At 36.9% G+C, this 21,074-nt stretch overlaps 1 protein-coding gene across 1 annotated transcript; it reads left to right on the top strand.

Moving 5' to 3' along the window:
• The first annotated feature begins 6,526 nt into the window (after nt 1-6,526).
• On the top strand, nt 6,527-20,094 carry LOC129348438 (neutrophil cytosolic factor 1-like). The gene is made up of 11 exons (XM_055008791.1): nt 6,527-6,666; nt 6,858-6,938; nt 7,024-7,099; nt 10,698-10,863; nt 10,963-11,021; nt 12,077-12,199; nt 13,206-13,313; nt 13,395-13,512; nt 15,505-15,618; nt 17,397-17,572; nt 17,882-20,094. Exons 1-11 carry the CDS (start codon nt 6,598-6,600, stop codon nt 18,052-18,054), a joined length of 1,263 nt encoding a protein of 420 aa, XP_054864766.1. The 5' UTR covers nt 6,527-6,597; the 3' UTR covers nt 18,055-20,094.
• The last annotated feature ends 980 nt before the right edge of the window (nt 20,095-21,074 follow it).

The raw sequence follows: 21,074 nt of genomic DNA, 5'->3' as shown, positions 1-21,074 counted from the left end.
ACATAATAAAGTTTGGTAAGATGTGATGGAAGACGAGGCCGCACTGAGCTTGTTGAGAGGAAAGTTTTAGTATAAAAAACTCACAGATGGCAGCTTGGAAAAAAACGTGGTTGTATGCAGACTGTGCAACAACGAATTTTCTTACCACTGCAGCAGTTCAAGGCTACGGAATCACCTTAATGCCAAACATGTCACGGCGAACATGGACACCAGAGGTAACGTTAGCTGTGACGGTTCTGGTACACGCAAATGGTGTAGCCAGTCCACGATTGACCAGATGACAGGGTTCAGAGCCAAAATAAGTAACGCTATGTCTGAAAAATTAACAAACTCTCTGGCGAAATGGATTGCAGTGGACTGTAGACCACTTTTGGTTGTGCACGATAAGGGACTGGAAAAGTTGCTACAAATAGCGTCGTCTGACCCAGTTTATGAACTACTGTGCAGAAAGACATTTTCAAGTAAAACCAAGCAGCTTTATGACACCAAAAAACAGACTGAAGTGAACTTATTGAAGAACGCTGAATGTGTCGCTCTGACCAGGGATCACTGGACCTTGGTCAGCAAGTCTAATTACGTTGGTCTTACTGCACACACTATTATTGCCACAGACCAGGAAGGGCGTCTTCAGTCTTTCGTCTTAACAGTACAGAAGACAAACACCAGGCACTACGCTGTAAACTGCACAGAGCAGTTTCTTGCTGTGGCAGAGGCCTGGGAAATTGAACAAAAGGTCACCACGATTGGAACAGACTGGAACCATGATGGCTGCAGCAAGACAGCTGCCGTTCCAGCACATGCTCTGTGTTGCTCACATTTTGCAGAGAACCATTACTGTTTACCTTGGCAACTGTGGATTTAGTGATGTGTTGGCAAAGTGTCACAAGATAGTGGGTCACTTTCAGCTTAGCCCAGCCAATACAGAGGAACTACACCAGGAGCAAACAGCACTTGGACAAGAGAAAGAGCCACTGATACAAGATGTGCCCACAAGATGGAATTCAATGCTGGATATGATCTCACATCTCCTAAAGAACCAAGAGGCTGTCAAAGCTACTCTTGGCAGACAGAAGCACAAACTGGCGATGCTGACTACAGCAGAGTGGACAAAACTGGAGAAGCTAGTGACTGTCCTGGAACCATGCAGGGAAACTGAACTATTTTATTAATGGGATTTATTGCTAGTTATCATACCTTTGAAAAGCTTTTTTAAGTTGACTGCTAATTAGTAAAATAATTAAAAATCACTTATAAAAATGATTTACTGCAGATATGTGACTGAGCTTACTTATGTCTCATGTTCTGTGGTGTTAATGGCTCTCTGCCACCTGAGCAGCACCATGAAGGTCATGGAGGAGGACTCATCCTACATGGTGAGATTCAAGACTGCTTTCATGAAGGACCTATCTGAACGCCAAGCTACACTCAACCATCAGTGGCTCAAGCTGGCTACAGCCCTTGACCCACGCTTTAAGGATTTAAAGTGTCTACCAAGAGGAGAGCGAGAAGGTTATGGACCAGCCTTGATGCACTGCTGCAGGAAGAATCCAGCAGAGCTACTCCAGAACCCACAGAGGAGTCACCAAAGAGGAGACGCCTCCTGCTGTTTTCTTCAGACTGTGATGACGATGTGGGGCCTAACTGTGCTCTGAGCCTCTACAGAGCTGACCATACAATCAGTGAGACAGAATGTCCACTGCAGTGGTGGTCACCTCATGCAGCAGCTCATCCACAGCTGTCTGTCCAAGCCTGAAAGTTTCTGGTAAGCCCTGACACTTCTGTGTCCTGTGAGAGGCTTTTCTCACTAGCAGGAAACATAATTCAAAAGAAAAGTGCAGCCCTGAGCGCTGAAAATGTCAACAAGCTAGTTTGTCTCACTAACTGGCTTAAAGAGAAGGAATAGCCTTAGAGGTGTTGTGAGGTCAATAGGTTTGCTGTTATAAAGCCTTCAAATGTTTCTCAAACTGTTACGGCATATACTCAAGCTGTTCATATTTTGCTATTTACCATTTTCAACGGTAGAAATGGCACTTTTTATTAAGCTGTTGGTCTGTTTACGTTGCCAAAGATGCTTTGTTTCTCATTTTAGCAGAAATTGCTTGAGTTTACAAACAGCCATAAAATGTTGACTAGCTGATAATTGCACTTTCAGCTTGCATTAGTCTGTTAATGTAGTAGACAGATGAAAATCACATAGATGAAAAATAAACATTTTAGTTGTTTAAGTACATGTATATGTCTGTTCATTAATTCAATAGTCAACCAACATTGGACGTTTGTATATGTGTGTGTGTGTGTGTGTGTGTGTGTGTGTGTGTGTGTGTGTGTGTGTGTGTGTGTGTGTGTGTGTGTGTGTGTGGTAATTTGCTGCTCTGAATTTTGGTCTGCTTTACATGGGTGTAGCTCTTTTACTTATTTATAACGCATTGTTTATAATTACCTCTGCATTTGTGCTCTCGCTCTTTCATTTGTTTACCTTTGGGTTGATTTTAATGGTTTCATGTTCCTAAACCTTCCATGTTTTTAAATGTCTTCTTCTGTAAATACTTGAACTCAGAATGTCACAGAGAATAATCACTAAATTAAAAAACAAACAAACAAAAACACTGCTCTATAAACACTCACTAAGGAAACTCCACTTGAGGTTGGATCCAGAAACAATCAATCCTCACAGACCTCCATGTTAAAACATCCAACCTGAGAGCAGAAGTAAACATCTTTCCTGTCTGGTACAAAGAAACAGGAATGTTGTAAAATGATGCCGCCTGATTTTTATTGAGAAGACACCAGCTTTGTTGAATTCTGCCACAAACTGGTTCCACTGAGATTACTGGATTCAAAGGGAGTTTTCTGCAGCTCTGACTTCCTCAAACAGTCCAAATGGGAGGTTCTGATTCTTAACTCATCATAGTTGTGGATGTGAAGCTTCCATGTTCTTTCTTATCAGTGCTCAAAGTTTGTAGAAGATTTTAGATGCTCGTGACCTACTTCCTGATTTGCTGCATTCCAAAAGATTCCCTCATTGTTGGCAGGATTCAAACCTGCACAGGGAGACCCCAGTGGATTTCTAGTCCATCGCCTTAACCACTCGTCCACGAAAACCCACACAGAGGCTTGTTTTTAAACCCAGAGAGGAAATCACAAGACAGTTTCTCTGATGTTGCTTTTCTTTTGAAGCGCTGAGTGTTTGAACCTGCAAACTGCCATGAAAAGTAAAATATAAATGCTATTTCCTGTTATGTAATGTTATTCATTGCTAACGAAACAATAAAACTGAAATATTATGTCATTCTTTTAGAAAAGATTTTGGGGGCGCTGTTTCACTGCTTTTGATTCTAGCATTTTATCACAACTCCATCATATAAAGAGAAGAAAACTGTTAAGTCAGGTTCATTATTTGAAGTTAACTGTTCAGTTATTTCAGAGCTGTTTCTAGTAACTTCCTCCCTGTAATAATTCACTGACAGGTGGGATGATTATGGTTTTTAGTTGGGTTGGTACATGAACAGTCAACATGTAAGATTGAGGCCTTCTGTCTTATCGTTACATAATAAAAGTGTTTCTATCAAACATTTAATCAATCTGTATTGATCAGATCAGAATTAACACGGAGGAATTCTGCTGATATTAAAGTATGACTTTTGCAACAACAAAAAGCACTCAGAGAGCGTAGTACTCCGCCAAGGCTGCTCAGTCGTTGTATGATGAAATCTTTAAAAAATCTGTGGTCCGCAGCGGTTGATTTGTAGTAGGATTACAATCATGTGATTTTAAAATCAATTTAAACTATTCTACAGAGCAAAGTGGACCAGAATTCCTCCATGGTGATGGAAAAGACTGATCACAAGCTGGAACAAACATTTAACTGCAGCTGTTGCAGCCAAACCAGTGATTAGGTTGAGGGGGGCAATTACTTTTTCACAGGGGTGATACCGGTTTTCAATAAATCTTTGATAAACCATCACTTAAAAACTGTGTTTTGTGGGTTATCTCTGTATAATAATTAATATAAATATTAGTTTGAGGAAATACTGGAGTGTGAGAAATATGCAAAAATAGAAGATTTCTGTCGGGGGGCAAATACTTGTTCACGGCACCGTCAATAATGGATGAGTAATCTGTGTTTTCTTTGTCATTAGCTTCTTCAGTGACTGTAATGTGACTCTGGGTGACTCATGGAGGGAAGTCATCTGTTTTCTCCAGATATAAACAGCTTCACACACAGCAAATGATCTGAGATGATTGTTTTGTTGTCATCAGCACTGGTTTCTACTAAAAACAGAGATCTAATTGCAAACTAAAATCTCATGCCAGTCTGGGAGGTTTTCATTTTTTCAGTTAAATGTGGCTGCAGCTGAGGAAGTTCACTCATGTGGGTTTGTTTGTGTTTTGTATTTGCATTGTTTTGGTTCCTTTTTTCCCTGCTGTAAAAATTTTGGAAATCACAAGTTTAGCTGAAAGCCCACACGAGTGACACAAAAACAGAAATAATAAGTGTGTGAAATGATGGAGTCGGCATGTAAATCGACTCGGTGTTTCCCCTTTGGGACGATTGAGAAACACTTGAGAGGGAAATTCTTGACTTGCTGCATTTCTTCACATTTGATCTTTTACAGGTTTTGGGGCCAAATAGACGAAACAGCGAATAAAGTAACTAAAACGGTGCGAAAATATAGAAAACACAATAGAAATGTAGCATTTGAGTTTGTATTAATGTCACAAAGGTTTCTTCAGTGCACTTTGTCACATTTTTGGCCATTTTTTTCCACCTCAATCAAGTGTTTTGTGACATTTTGACATTTTTCTGACCTTTAATTCAGTGTTTCTTATATTTTAAGTTCAGAATGTGTTTAGAAATGATTGGACTGATGACTGACGATTGGATTGACATTATTTATGATATCTGTGAGATGGAAAGAGTTAGTTTGTTTTTGAAAAAGAAGGACATAATCTTTTCAATGTGAATTTACTATCTATTTGGTTGATTAATATGAAAATCATCCCAAACTTTAGGTTCTATTACACTTGGATATCTATTTTATGGTCCTTTTCCTTTCATTTTTTTTTACTTTTCCCTGTTTGTTTTTTTCTTTCTCTCTCGCATTTAAGGCCCTACTGTGCTTATTTAACATATTTTTTGTAGCCTTTTGTTAAAATTGTGTATTGCCAAAGTCTATTTTGGTTCTTGATGACATAATAATATAATGTGTATATTATACACACACGTACAGGCACTTTGTAGTGTCCCAATATCATCTCCATCTGAAGATTTTTCACTTTTTTCCATTTTAAAGGAACTAATTGAAAATGTTGCCTCTGCTGGAGCCAGTCAGTCGTTCGGATCTGCTAGAAATCATATAGTCTGTGTCTTCACAAAGTTTTATGGCTGTGGGAGTTTTTTTTCTGCAGATATTTAAAAGGATTTTCCAGATTAGACATTACTTTGAGGGGGAAAATACAAAAATTCACAGGAATGAAAGTGAATGAAATTGACAAATTTCGGCGTAGATGTTCCCTAGAACCTAATTTTGGGTCTAAAATAGCAAATAACTAAATTAACAGGAAAATGTATCGATATCTGTAAAATAACATGCCTGCAGTTCACATGATTTTTTTTTTTTATTTTAAAGGAGTACCACAAGGCTCCGTACTGGGCCCCTTTTTATTTCCCATATATATATCATATAGAACATTAAAAACCACTGATTATCTTGTTACAAGGCAGGGTTCTGCTTAGAAATCTTTGGTCCTTGCATTCGTGTGGCTACTTTGACATATTCCACCCAACTAAACGATAGGTTGTTTTTAACTGTACGAACTTGTCGGCCATTTTAAGGCAGCATCTCGGTACCAGACATCTTAAGAGTTCCTGAGTAGCACCTCTGCAAGTGGTTTGGATGTTATGGCTGATGTCTGAATAGGCTTTCTTTGGAGTCTATTCTCCGAATTATAATACCTGTAACCATAATTCTGGGATTTTACGGACATGTTGTCACACATTCAAAAAAGTACAGGATTTGGTGGAAATTGCTTATTTTTTAAAAAGTGAGGCACATAGAATAAAGTGATTATGATGAAATACTGCTATTTTAAGCTCAGGTTTAGTTAATTTGTCCTTACTGTCTTGTAATGCCGACGATGCCCAGCTGTACCTCGCACTAAACTAGAATAAAACTCAGGTTTTTAATCTGTGGTAGCTTTGATTCTGGTTTAAAAATTCAAAACCAATCAATTTGTCTGCACCTCCTTCTTCCATCTTAGGCTTTTTGTGCCTCGTGTTTTATTTGTTGCTGTTTGTGTTTGATTATATCAAAATCGAATCATTCCTGTGTTTATAATCTCTTCATAAAACGCTTTCTTCAGTGTGCATTTCCTCGCTTCCTGATTGAATTATTGGAATCATTAGCATCCATTTTACAGTTGACAGGTGAAAGCAACTGTATTTCCTTGTTTCTTTTTTTGTGCGATGAAGCTAAACAACTTCCACAGACATGAAAAGAGGAACTCAGCTCTTGCGGCACATCGACGACACACTCAGAGTATTTAAGCCTCGTCTCTGGTGTGTTTTCGATCAGTTGGACTTTGCTGCATCTCAGCATGGAGATCTACGTCAGGCATGTGGAGATGCTGGGCTTCGAGAAACGCTTCTTCCCGAGTCAGCACTATGTAAGGCTAAAAACTTCTACTTGTCAGCCACAATTTCTGCTCAAAACACTCCAGATTCTCCAAAAAATCTTTACATTTAGAGCTGTTTTTTTAACATAACTTCAAGCGCTAAGAGGCAATGCGGCAAATTGGGGATTTAGTCTTTAAAAATGGTTGATTTTGTTGTTTGAAACGCTGACCTGTGTTTGCAGGTGTACATGCTGATGGTGAAATGGAGCGACCTCGCAGAGAAACTCATCTACAGGACGTATCCTGAGATTCACACTTTCCACGTGAGTTCCCACAAAATCATTCAGATGCCTCCCGTAAATAAAGTGCAGTTAATAGAATCAGAAATGTTTTCTGTGTTTGTGACAGAAATCGCTGAAGGAGATGTTTCCCATCGAGGCCGGTCAAATAGAAAGGAAGGACAGAATCATCCCTTCATTACCAGGTTAGAATATGAACTGATTTCTTCATTTTGGGGTGAATTCACACTTTTCTAAGTTTTCCTCTTTTTTTACTTATAATATTGAATCCTGGTAAAATTTAGCTTGTTTTTAGGTAAGAATTGACCAAAAAGACTCTTTCATCTCAAATTGAAAACACATGTCTACAAAGTGATGTCAAATGTAAATTATGTGATTGCTGAAATATTCACCCCCCTCTAACCAGTGTCTAGTAGATGCATCTTTGGCTGCAGTTACAGTATTGAACCCGTGTTGGTCTCAGTCAGCCTGAACATCTGGAATTTTACCCTTTTCTTTGCAAAACTCTTCAAGCTCTTTCATCTTACACAGGAATCGTACATGAATAGACCTATCAGAGTCCAGCCACAGATTCTCAGTTGGTCTGAGGTCTGGACTCTGACTCTGCAGAACATTCTTCTTGTTATCTTTGCTTCAATTCATCGTCTTGATGGAAAACAAATCTTTTCAAGTCTCAGTTCTCTTCAGACTGCATCAGATTGTCCTCCGGGACTTCTCTAGACTTTGCTGCATTCATTTACCCTCTAGCTTTACAAGCCTTCCAGGACCTGCTGCTGAGGAACATCCCCACATCATGATGCTGCCACCGCCATGCTTCACAGTGGGGATGGTGTGTTTGTGATAATGAGCAGTGTTTGGTGTCCATCAAACAAATCGTCTAGTCTGATGGACAAAAAGCTCCACTTTGGTCTCATCAGAACAAAGAACCTTCTTCCAGTTGACTCCAGAGTCTCCACGTCTTCTGATGAACTCCAGTCCAGATTTAATATGAGTTTGTTTCATCAGTGGCTTTTTCTTAGAATTCTCCCATAAAGCGTTGACTAGTGAAGAACAGGTTGTTTGTATCACTAGTCTGTTTCTTGTAACTCCTTCAGAGAAGTCATGGGTGTCTTGGTGGCCTCCTTCACTCATCTCTTTCTTGTAACTCCTTCAGAGGAGTCATAGGTGTCTTGGTGGCCTCCCTCATTAGTCTCTTTCTTGCTTGGTCTCTCAGTTTTGAAGAACGTCCTGCTCTTGTCAGATTTATTCATGTTCCATGTTCCTTCCATTTCTTAATGATGGATTTAACTGGACTCCAAGAGATATTCAGTGACTTAGAATTTTTCTTGTATCATCACCTAAATTATGATTTTTCTCAGAGTTTCTTGGAGTGTTCTTAGTCTTCATGGTGTAGTTGTATAGAGGAGTACTGATCCACCAGTGACTGGACCTTCCAGATACAGGAGTCTTTATACTACAATCACTGAGACACCTTCACTGACCTTAGATAATTTGATTGTAACTAATTGTGTGACTTTTAGCACTAATTGGCTGCACCAGTGTCAAATAAGGTGAGTCACTTTAAATGAGGTGAATACTTAGGCACTTATTTTACATTTCATCTTTTTAATTAATTGACGTTATTTTGTAGAAATCTGTTTTAACTTGACATGAATGACTTTTTTAAGGTGTAGTCTTGTCAAGAAAAGCCAAATTGTATTGACCTCGATTCAATGTTAAACCATTACAAGTAGAAAACATCCAGTTGAGTGGAAAACATTCTATATCTTATAGCTGCAAGCTGCAGAAGTCAAAATGAACATCAAACCACAGACTAGTATTAAAAGAAACATCACCTTGTCAGTTAAAACCCCCACTACATGCTGTAATGCTCTTTCAGGAAGCACCTGTGATTATAAAACACTGTGGGTGAATTTACTTCTCTCTTTTTGCAAGTGCAACATTTTTAATCACCGCCGGCTCATCTTTCACTGTAATCTAAAGTCCTGCACCTCTGTGGAACCAGAACAACCATGGCTACAAGTACAGAGAACTCAGAAATATGTTCTGTGCAGTTTGACACAATTAGAACGACCATGACTGTAGTCAGAAAAAAAGCAGAAGTGCGACTGGAAAATTTATGGAGAGATTTTTGGGGCATTTCCCATTTGACTTTCAGTTTTTACAGGCAGCCAGGTGTCACAAAAAGAAATCCGTCTGTGTTTGCACCATCATTTTCTGTTCCTGCTCAGACGACGAGGCTCGGTTTCCATGAAAACAGAACTACAGCTTTAGCACATTCCCCTTGTGACACTTTAATTGCAAAACGCTTGTTGCAACGTGAGGAAGGAGAAGCAAGACAAAACCTCAGACCTGATGAAACAGCAGCCTGAAGGCAAGAGGGAATGCACAAAATCGCTCTCTTTTGTGCAATTAGACAACTAAGATGCTAAACAAAGCTCATAAATCAGTTGGTACTTTTAATTTAATACCAGATACTACACTTTTTCTAACATATGTGCACATTCTACCAAACAATTTCTCAAAAATTTAATTCACTGCTTGTCATATTCCATTTTTATGACACAAATCAGAAGACGAAATAGCTGCTGTTTGTTTAATAGACATTATTCTGTATTTCTGGTTGATTTTCAGACATTTATTTAGATTTTACATTGCAGAGGGTCCTCTCTGATGAATAAATTAACAATTTTATTTTGAATTAATTGAAAATGAGGTCATCTACTAATTGCATGTCTTTGTGACTCATTTACAGAGTTTTTACTTTTGTCATGGAGACACAAAAAAAAAATCAACAAAAGAAGCGCTATTTTATTGTTGGATACGTTTTGGCCATTAAACACCATGTTGTCCTGAAAGTATTTTCATCGTGCAGCTTCAAAAGGCTGAAGGGTAAAATTTTAACTCCTAGATATCGAAACAAAACAATCCCAACTGATTGTTCACGTTAAGAAGATTTATTTTTTGAAGTTTTTTTTAATATTTATTTTATTTTTAAATATGCAGATGAGTCACAGTCTCATTAAAAACTCTCTTTTTTGAATTTATTTACAGACAGAAATCTAAACTTTCAATACAAACAGCTTCAAAATTCATGTTTAATTTTTTTGCACATTAGAGGAAAAATTTTTCAAGAGGCAATTTGGGATCTCTCATGAATCGACTGGGGGAAAAAATGCATTTTCACCACATTTTTAGGAATAAAATGTCATCCTGTGAATGAAGAAATAATAAAACCCATCAGTGAAAATTTATAGAACATAAATAAGAACATAAATAGAAAGTCTGGTGGATTTAAATGCTGCCAAAGTGGAGATTTATAGTTTTAAGTTTGAGGAAAAATAATAATTTTGCCAAAACGAACTTCAAAGATAATGAAATCTACAGATGAAAATATTCAATGTGAAGTAAAATAAACACCTAAATGTGCATTTTGAAAGTTTTCTCTCCACGTTTGAAATAAGAATTGTGATGTAAATGAAATCTCAAACTTAACCAGTGCACGACTAAACTATTCCTGCATGTGATGTCACAAGAATCCTCACTTGCTTTGTCTTGTAGTTAAATATTTTTGAATATTTTATGGTATTTTTCTGCATGAGGGATGGCTTCTATATCAAATAGTGCTCCGATATTGTACTCTATGTTTTTTACCATCATGTTTTGAAATATCTGCTGTGTCTGCATGCACCAAAACTCAAAAAAGCACCGAGTCACGGGGCGTCTTTTTGTGTTTTTGTTAAAACTGAAATCGGTCTCGACTGTTTGTGTTTGTGTGTTCAGCTCCGAAGTGGGTGGACAGCCAGAAGTCGAGAGAAACCAGGAAGACCACGCTGGCTGAGTACTGCCACTCATTGGTCAACCTGCCGCCTCACATCTCCCGCTGCAAACTCCTCTGCAACTTCTTCAAGGTCCGACCGGAGGACGAGAACCCGCCGGCACCGAACACGTCAGTGCTTCACACAGACCTCTGCTTCCATTATAAGCAAACACAAAGTGTAAATTACTATGCAGAATGTTTTTTTTAAAATGATAATTTTCTCTTCAGGCTAAAAAGAAATGAGACGTTTGTGGTGTCCAGGGAGCTGAACAGAGGCGTCGCATCGGGTAAGAGTCATTTAAGATGAAATTCATGTAAAATTAACTATTTAGCCTCTGATTCTTTATATGTTCACAATCTAAAACTTTGTGTTGTTCTGCACATGCAGTCATCAAACCTGGAAAAGGGGTTTTTCCTGTAAGAAGTCTTTCCTTATAGGTGAGATGAGAAAAAGAAGTTAAGCTAAAATAAGATGAGATTAGTTGAGATGTGAAATGGTAAGCTAATATTAGATGAGATAAAATGAGGTGAGAGGATATTAAAAAAAATATGAGATGAGATTAAAAAATAAAACAAGATAAAATAAGATGAGATGAAATAAAATGAGATAAAATAAGGTGACAAAATCAAATAAGATTAGATAAAATAAGATGACATGAGGTTAGATAAACTGATAAAAGATAATCCAAGATCAGATAGGATGAGATAAAAATAAGATGAAATGAGATAAAGCGGGATAAAGTTAGATGAAATCAAATGAGATAAGATGAAATGAGATAGAAACAGAAAACATGAGATTAGATGAGATGAGAAAAGATAATCTAAGATCAGCTGAGATGAGATCAAATAAGATGAGATGAGACAATAATATGTTGAGATGAGATAAGATCAGATAAAATAGGATGAGATGAGATCAAATAAGATGACATGAGATTAGGTGAGATGAAAAAAGATGAACTAAGATCAGATTAGACAAGACAAAAAATAAGATGACCTGAGATAAGATGATATAAAATACGATTAGATGAGATAAGATGAGATGAGATAAATTTACACCATCAAACAGCCTTTTTCTGAGCTTATCAGTGGATGACAAGCACAACTGAACTTTGTGGTACTGGGCTGCATACATAAAACAGACTTTACTAAACTATTCAAACACCTTTGGTTATTCAAACCTACATGTATAACTGTGTTTAATATCCTGTAAGATGAGTACATTCCTCTGCAAACTAATAACATCCATAAACTTGGCTTTACTTTCAGCTACAAGTAATTTAGCAGCTCAGATTGTCCACACGTTGTCTGAAATTAAAAGAGACACTCGTGTTTTACCTTTCAGAGATATCCGGCCCCATCATCCTGGACACCTACAGAGTGGTCGCAGACTTTGAAAAGACATCCAAACACGAGATCAACCTGCACACTGGCGACCTGGTGGAGATTGTGGAGAAAAATCAGAACGGTAAGCAGAAAATTAAGTGAGAAAATCATGTTAAAATCACAAACATGTCACATGTGGCTCGAGTGGAAAATGATTATTTGTCCTTCCGTCTGCTGCTCTGCAACCATTTAAGATCAACAAACAATGCAAAGTAGCAAGTTCACATTTTCTGGATCAAGATAATACAGTAACCATAACAAATGTACTCATTTTTAAAAGGATTTTTCAAATCTTAAGAGAAACAAAAGCTAAACCAGACAACACTAGGCATTTAGATTATAGTTTGCATCATGATGTGAAGCACGGTGGTGGCAGCATCATGATGTGAAGCACGGTGGTGGCAGCATCATGATGTGAAGCATGGTGGTGGCAGCATCATGACATGAAGCATGGTGGTGGCAGCATCATGATGTGAAGCACGGTGGTGGCAGCATCATGATGTGAAGCATGGTGGTGGCAGCATCATGATGTGAAGCACGGTGGTGGCAGCATCATGATGTGAAGCACGGTGGTGGCAGCATCATGATGTGAAGCACGGTGGTGGCAGCATCATGATGTGAAGCACGGTGGTGGTAGCATCATGATGTGAAGCACGGTGGTGGCAGCATCATGATGTGAAGCACGGTGGTGGTAGCATCATGATGTGAAGCACGGTGGTGGTAGCATCATGATGTGAAGCATGGTGGTGGTAGCATCATGATGTGAAGTATGGTGGTGGCAGCATCATGATATGAAGCATGGTGGTGGCAGCATCATGATGTGAAGCATGGTGGTGGTAGCATCATGATGTGAAGCATGGTGGTGGCAGCATGATGATGTGGGGATGCTTCTGGAAGGCTTGTAAAGGTAGAAGATAAAAAGAAATGAACAAAGTCTAGAGAAATCCTGAAGCACAACCTGATGCAGTCTGAGGAGAACTGAGACGTGGAGAAGATTTGTTTTCCTTATTTCCTATATTTTCCTTAATACCTATTTATTGTTAGTTTGCTTTGGTGCTGAGCTGCTGTGGTTCTGTCTTTGCGTTCAGGCTGGTGGTTCTGCCAGCTCGAGTCCAAACGAGGCTGGATTCCTGCGTCCTACCTGGAGCCTCTGGACGGACCGGAGGAGGCCGAGGAGGCCGAGCCCAACTACGAAGGTGAGCGCAGTTTTGTCACGTCGCTGATCTGGTCTCTTTCCTTGCGTTTATATTTATTTAGAGTGCTGCATATATCTGCAGGTGAGCTGCACGTCACCGTCCAAGCCTACCAGGCTGAGCAGGAGGATGAGATTTCTCTGGAGCTCGGTGAAACTGTGGAGGTCATTCACAAGCTGCTGGACGGCTGGTGGGTTGTCAGGTATGATCGACACCACCTCAGAGGGCACAACGTTTGTCCTACGTTTGCTTTCAAAACATAATTGAGAGTGCAGTTCAGCTACATAGAGGTGTAATTTCTGAGATGACATAATGATGAGATGAGATAAAATACGATGATATAAAATAATACAAGATATAAAAAATGAGATGAGATAGAATAAGATGAGATAAGATGTGATGAGATGAGGTAAGATAAAATATAAAATGAAAAAGATAAGATGTGATGAGATAAGATGAAATAAAATAAGATGTGATTAGATGAGATTAGAGGGAAAAAAAGTTCAGATAAGATGCGATGTGGTATCATAAGGTGAGATAAAAACACGAGATGAGAAAAGATGAGATGAAATAAGATATGACATAAGATGAGATTAGGTTAGATGAAATGTAATAAGATGAAATAAGATGAGATGACATAAGATGAGATGAGATTGGATGAGAAAAATAAGTTCAGATGAGATATGATGAGTTATCATGAGGCAAAATGAAATAGCACGAGATGAGAAAAGATGAGATTAAATAAGATTAAATGAGATAAGATGAAATATGATATATGAAATAAGATGTGATCAGATATGATGAGATAAATGAGATGAGATGATGAGATTTGATTAGATGAAATATGATAAATGAGATTAGATTAGATGAAATATGATAAGATGTGATGAGATTAAAATAAGATGAGATTAGATGACAAAAATAAGTTCAGATAAGGTGCAATGAAGTAACATGAGATGAGATAAGATAAAATGAGATAAAATGAGATAAATTTCACTGATAAAATCACCATTATACAGCCTTTTAGCAGCTTTCAAAACATGATTGAAAATGCATAGCGGTGTTGTTTTTTGGAGACAGCACTGAAACATGTTTGTAAAGTGAATTCCACTGTGGATTCCAACTTGAAGTTAGTTTTTAAGCCTGTATTTGTTGACATTTTGGAAAATTAAGAACTCTGAATCAGCTATGAACAGCTCCTTTTTGCTGCTTATCATTGGATTTACTGACACCTTTCACTAAATTGTAGCTGCAAAAACCTGCGTAAGCATAGTCCCTTTCATTTAAAGGGATAGTTCGGGATTTTTGACATGAATCTCTATGGCATCCCTATCATTAGTAACGTACACTCTCACTGTCTTACCCCCGACAGTGTCCCGTGAGTCGAGTTCTGGTCCGGTTCTGGTCGCGGCGAAAGTAGTCCGGCAGGTTTCCAGGGTCACTTAAATAAAACGTATTTCTTCTAAAAACAGCATGTGTTCAAAAGAGTGATTTATTTGCATCACAAAACCCATTTCCACGAAAAAGTCACACCACGTAATCACTTGGCACTACTTCCTGTCCCGTCGTATCAATGCGCGCTGTCCTCCAGCTGACTGCTGCGTACATGTGTTGATATCAACCACACATGCGCAATCAATGCGCGCTGCCTGGAGGACAGCGCGCATTGATACGACGGGACAGGAAGTAGTGCCAAGTGATTACGTGGTGTGACTTTTTCATGGAAATGGGTTTTGTGATGCAAATAAATCACTCTTTTGAACACATGCTGTTTTTAGAAGAAATACGTTTTATTTAAGTGACCCTGGAAACCTGCCGGACTACTTTCGCCGCGACCAGAACCGGACCAGAACTCGACTCACGGGACACTGTCGGGGGTAAGACAGTGAGAGTGTACGTTACTAATGATAGGGATGCCATAGAGATTCATGTCAAAAATCCCGAACTATCCCTTTAAACATCAAGGGGGAGACACAATTTTCTTCATTCTGGTGAATTTTTACCCAACAATTTGTTCTTTTTTCCGCTTTAAGTTTTGGTGGAAATGCCAGATTTTACTCAAACCTGAATCCAAGACCTCCCCCCTGAAAATTCAGTCATCTATGTTAGTGTATAAACAGTTTTATGTCTCTTCTACATGTGTAATGCACCCATATTAAGAGAAACGAAGCTAATTTTAGCTTTTTTTGCACAGGAAAGGGGAGGAGACGGGTCATTTCCCCTCCATGTTCCTGCAGAAGGGGGGCAAAAGAGAGAAATATGACACCGAGAGGATGAACCTGAGGGGACAGAAGCCACCACCTCGCAGGTCTGTTCATATTTTATTCTGATGTACACTGTCATTTCATACCTCTAAATCACTTTAAACTGCTCATCTTAGCAGCTGCAGCCTTTAAAAACTCTTACTGGCCCTCTGATTGACACTGTAAAGTAGCTGAAGCAAAGAATTAACACAACTAAAAAGGTTTTTTTCATATCTTCTTTCTAAAATGTACATTTTCCACTGATGTGCAGGTTTGCACGTACTCCCCATGTTGTCACTCTGGTGTTTTATTGCATCACTTCACATTAAAAGGAAATTCTGTTGCACCACAGCTGATTTCATTTCTCCTCGCTACAGGCGGCTGTGAATTTCTCTCCTATTATGGATCTAATGGCTCCACTTCTGTTTGTATTATTGACCACAAAAATAGCTCATCTCATTTTCAGGCTGCCCAACTTCTACAGAAGAAATCTACAGATTTCAGCTGCATCTTTTGAGTTTTAGCTGTGTATATTTTCAGACACAGGCTCAGTAAAGCGTCTTTCAGATATGCTGTCCTTTCCACATGAAGTTACAATATTACACATGATAAAGATATAGTGCAAACAAAATTAAGATATCACACACGATTATAAAATATTACACCTGAAAAAGATGGTATTTGATAAAATAAGATAAGATGAAATTAGCTAAAACAACAGAAGATAAGGTGAGATGAGATCAACAGATGAGATTAGATGACATGAAATAAGATGACATAGAGAAAAAATAATATAACATAAAATCAGACAAGATTAGATGAGATAAGACAAAATAACGTAAAATGAGATGAGATTAAATAAGATGAGATAATAAAAGATTAAAAAAGATAAGACGAGACATAACATAAAATACAATAAAATAAGATGAGAGGAGACAAGATGAGATGAGACGAGATAAAATAAGATGAGATGAGATAAGATAAGTCGAACAAGACAAGACAAAATAAGATAAAATAAAACAAGATTAGACAAAATAAGATAAGGTGAGATTAAATAAGATAAAATGAGATTTTTGATACAAGATGAGATACAGTAAGATAAGATAAGATAAAATGAGATGAGAAGAAATAAGATGAGATGAGATGAGATAAAATAATATAAGATAAGATAAAAAGAATAAGGCAAGACAAGGTGAGATAAGATGAGACGAGAAAAATAAGATGAGATGAAATAAAATTAAATAATATAAGATTTTAAAAAGATGAGCTACATTAAGATAAAATATGATGAAATAAAATAAGGTGAGATGAGATACAATAAGAGGAAACGAGATAAACTAATATAAGATAAGATGAGATAAATAGAATAAGACAAGATGAGATGAGACAAAATAAGGTGAGTGGAGATTAAATAAAATAAGATAATATTAGATTTAAAGAAAAGATGAGGTACAGTAAGATCAGATAAAATATGATGAGATGAGATGAGATAAGAAAATGAGATGAGATACATTTTTCATTAATCCCGAATTTCCAGGGTCACAGCAGCAAAAGTTAAGAGTTCAAAATCAGTAAAAATAACAGGAAATAAGTACTGTTGATCATGTACAGATTGCACAAATCCCTCTGAATATGGTGAATAGAGTTATTGCACTGGGTTTTTCTTTATGTCATATCTTAGTATTGCACACATTCTTCTATGAGTGTTGATGTTGCTAAATATATAAAACACTGATAATGCACAGATAATGCACCGATGAGTGAGTTTGACTGTTTTGTAGGCAAAGTTTGTGATTTGTTCCAGTTCGACTCACCAGACCTCCTCTGTGCGTTTCTGCCTCAGGTCCACCATCAGAAACGCCAAGAGCATCCACAGCAAGGCTCGCCAGCGTCTCAGCCAGGACGCCTACCGACGGAACAGCCGCCGATACCTGCAGCACAAAGCCGGACGCCTCGCCGAGCCACTCAGGAACTCCAAGAACTCTGGGAAGTCGCCGCTGAGGGAGAGGAAGAACCAAGGTAACGGATCACACTGGGGTTATTCCATCTCACGTCGTTGTTCAAACAGCCTCAAATTTAAATGTGCAAAGAAAGTGCTGAAAGTGGGCAATTTTTTAAATATTTTATGGAAAAAAAGTGTATATTATATCAAGCTAAAATTTCACAGATATCTTTATAAATATCATTCAATTATGGGGTTAAAATTTCAAGCAAATCAGAGATAGTTGAGGAGAAACATTTGCAGATTTGAGGTGGCGAGTTTAAATCTAAATGTCTCAAAAACAGCTCTGAGTGCAGATATGACCGGATGCCATTTCTGTCCGACAGATAACATCCCCGAGCAGTCCGGCTCCAGCTCTGAGGGCGAGCTGAAGAAGGAGGCTCCGGTCGTCCCTCCACGGCCGAGTCCGGAGCTCATCCTGGAGCGCTGCACCGACAAAACCCGCAAGAAAGTCAGCATCCACAAGTCAAGCTCCAACTCCATCAGCTCCACCAGCTAGCAGCTTCACATCACCGTCAGACAGCATTTTTAGGAGCTTTTCTCCAAGCAGGAAGGCAGCTCAGTTACAAAATGTAGTGATGTTTAGAGCATATTATTCTCCTGTTTCGAAACAAAACCCCCTCAAATATGAAATATTGCACATTATATTGACATATTGTAATTGAAATGAGATTTTAAAAAGATGAGATAAAATAAAATGAGATAAAATAAGATTAAATGAGATTTAAAAAAAAAGATGAGATGAGATCAGCTGAGATAACAAGATGAGATGAAATAAATGAGATGAGAAATGAGATGAGATAACATTACATTACAAAAATACATGAGATACGAAAACTTAAAAAGAGATGAAATGAAAAACAGATGAGACTAGATGAGACAAGATGAAACGAGATACAGTTACAATACAGGTACATAAGATAAGATGACATGAAAGTAGAGGAGATAAGATGAAATAAGATAAGATGAGATAAAATAAGAGGAGACAAAATACGATGAAATAAGATGAGATGAGATAAAAAAGATGAAATGTGATCAAATTGAATGAGATAAGATAAAATAAGATGAGATGTGATAACGTTACGTATGATGAGATAAATTAGATGAGATTAGATGAGATAAAATACGATAAATCGAGATTTAAAAACTAAGATTAAATAAAATGAGTTGAGATAAGATAAAAATGAGATAAGATAAAATACGATAAGAGGAGATGACAAACGTTACATAGGATGAGATAAAATAGATAAGATGAAATGAGAAAAGGAAGCTTAAGAAGAAATGAGATTTAAAATACATGAGATGAGATAAGGCAAGATGAAATATGAGAGGAAATGAGATAAGAAAATAAGATACGATGAGATAAAATATGAAATGATATGAAATGAGATAAAATTAGATGAGATAAAATAACGAGACTAGATGAGATGAGTGGAGATGAGATAAGATGAAATAAGATAAAATAGGATGAAATGAGATAAATTACGATGAGCTGAGAAAAAATAAGATGAGATGTAAAATTACATGAGACAAGATGAGATGAGTGGAGAGGAGATAAGAGGAAATAAGATAAGATAAAATACAATGAAATGAGATAAAATAAGATGAAATGTAACAAGTTTGAACAAGATAAGCTGAAATTAAATAAGACAAAATCAGACAAGATGAGACAAGATGAAGCAAGATTGAAAAAAGATGAGATGAGATAATATAAGGTGAGAATGATGAGATAAAATACAATGAAATGAGATAAAACAAGATGAAATAAGTTAAAATGAGATAAAATAAGATAAGACAACATCAAATGAGATGAGATGAGATAAACCTCACATAAAATCGCCGTCAAACAGCCTTTTAGGAGCTTTTCTCCGGGCAGCAATGTCTAGGATGTTTAGGGCATAATATTCTCCTGTTTCTACACAAAATCCCTCAAGAATATCTCATTTCAAACAGCTGTTCGCTGGAATTTTCAATCAAACACACAAGAGCAAATTGTGTTGCGTTTAAGGACTATTTTCAGCAGCAGATTGATCCACATTAGAAGCTGTAGTGAGTATTTCTGACAGCAGAATACTGCAGCAAAACAAACAAAATGCTTACTCTGATGCCATCTGGTGGTTGTATCAAGAAAATACACAGCATCTGTTTATTCTCCCTGAACAGTGCTGATGTTTGGAATCACAGATTAACACCACCTATGATGAAGAAAAACAACAGCATTTTTAAATGAAAGTAATAAGATTTGCTCTTTTACTTGTTAGTGTAGAGTTAAGATGAGATTAGCTTAGCATAAAGTCTGTAAAATGAAGGAAACAACTAAACTGGCTCGGTTTAAAGATGATAAAATCCACTTTTCAGCACTTCAACATCTCACTTTTTAGAGTTTAGAGGGCAGCCTTTATGTTAAACTAAGCTAAGCTAAGCTAAGCCTATTTCAGTGTATAAGCAGTTCATTTAAGCCCTGGTGTGTATTTTTAAGCTTGCAATCGGTAGAAGTTAGTTTTTTATTTATTTGCTTAATAAATTTATCGAACAAAGATTTTTTTTGGTGTGTTTCTTTGACATAGAACTGAATATCTTTGAATTTTGACAGGTGGTCGGTCAAAACTAGACATCTTAAGGATTAGAAGAAGGATAGAAGAATGTTTTCTTGACATTAAATAAATAAAACAATTCACGTTGAGCAAGTTGCCGTGTTAAATTAAGCATTGAGAAATTTTTAGCTCTAGAATATGTCATTTTTTACATTTTGCAAAACAAACACTAAATTGATCAAGAAAATAATCAACACATCATAAACTAGAACAGTGAATGCAGTTTGTAATTCCTGAAATATAATTATGAAAAAATGTGTAGAAATAACAATAATAATAGTATTATTATTATTATTATTATTATTATTATTATTATTATTATTATTATTATTATTATTATTATTATTATTATTATTATTAATAATAATAATAATAATAAGAAGAAGAAGAAGAAGAAGAACATTTATATACAACAGAATTAGTTGTTGTTAAAAATTTCCAGTAATTTTATCTTACAGTTGTCCGGCAAGAAATATATAATTTAATATGTAAATTTAAAGAAATTGCCCTTAATTGAGAAAACTATTTTTGTACCTGTATCAGCTTCTCAAATGTGAGTATTCAGCAGTTTTCTTAAACAGAAAACTCAACATCTTTAAGTTATTTTTTATCAATAATAATCATAATTTCTGGCAATATACTAAACAATCAAGTGACCGTTTAGATGACTATTACTACCTTGCTTGAAATATAAAGTTAAATGCAACATATGTACAAACACACACACATATATGAATAAACAAACAAGTGTTAATCATGACATTAATGTTTTCATGTTTTAACTAATTATGAAAATGTATTCATTCATTTCTATTTGCAGTTGACAATGTATTTCTGAATTATCTCACCATTAACCTACAAATAATTTCAATTATATCAGTTCTATTAATTCTTTCTTTATGTTTGTTTTTATTCCTTTGGATTG

The sequence above is a fragment of the Amphiprion ocellaris genome, unplaced genomic scaffold (genome assembly GCF_022539595.1).
Source record: "Amphiprion ocellaris isolate individual 3 ecotype Okinawa unplaced genomic scaffold, ASM2253959v1 Aocel_unscaffolded204, whole genome shotgun sequence".
Classification (NCBI taxonomy): domain Eukaryota; kingdom Metazoa; phylum Chordata; class Actinopteri; family Pomacentridae; genus Amphiprion; species Amphiprion ocellaris.
The sequence above is the reverse complement of the archived record's forward strand: the minus strand, read 5'-3'. Positions and strand labels throughout refer to the sequence as shown.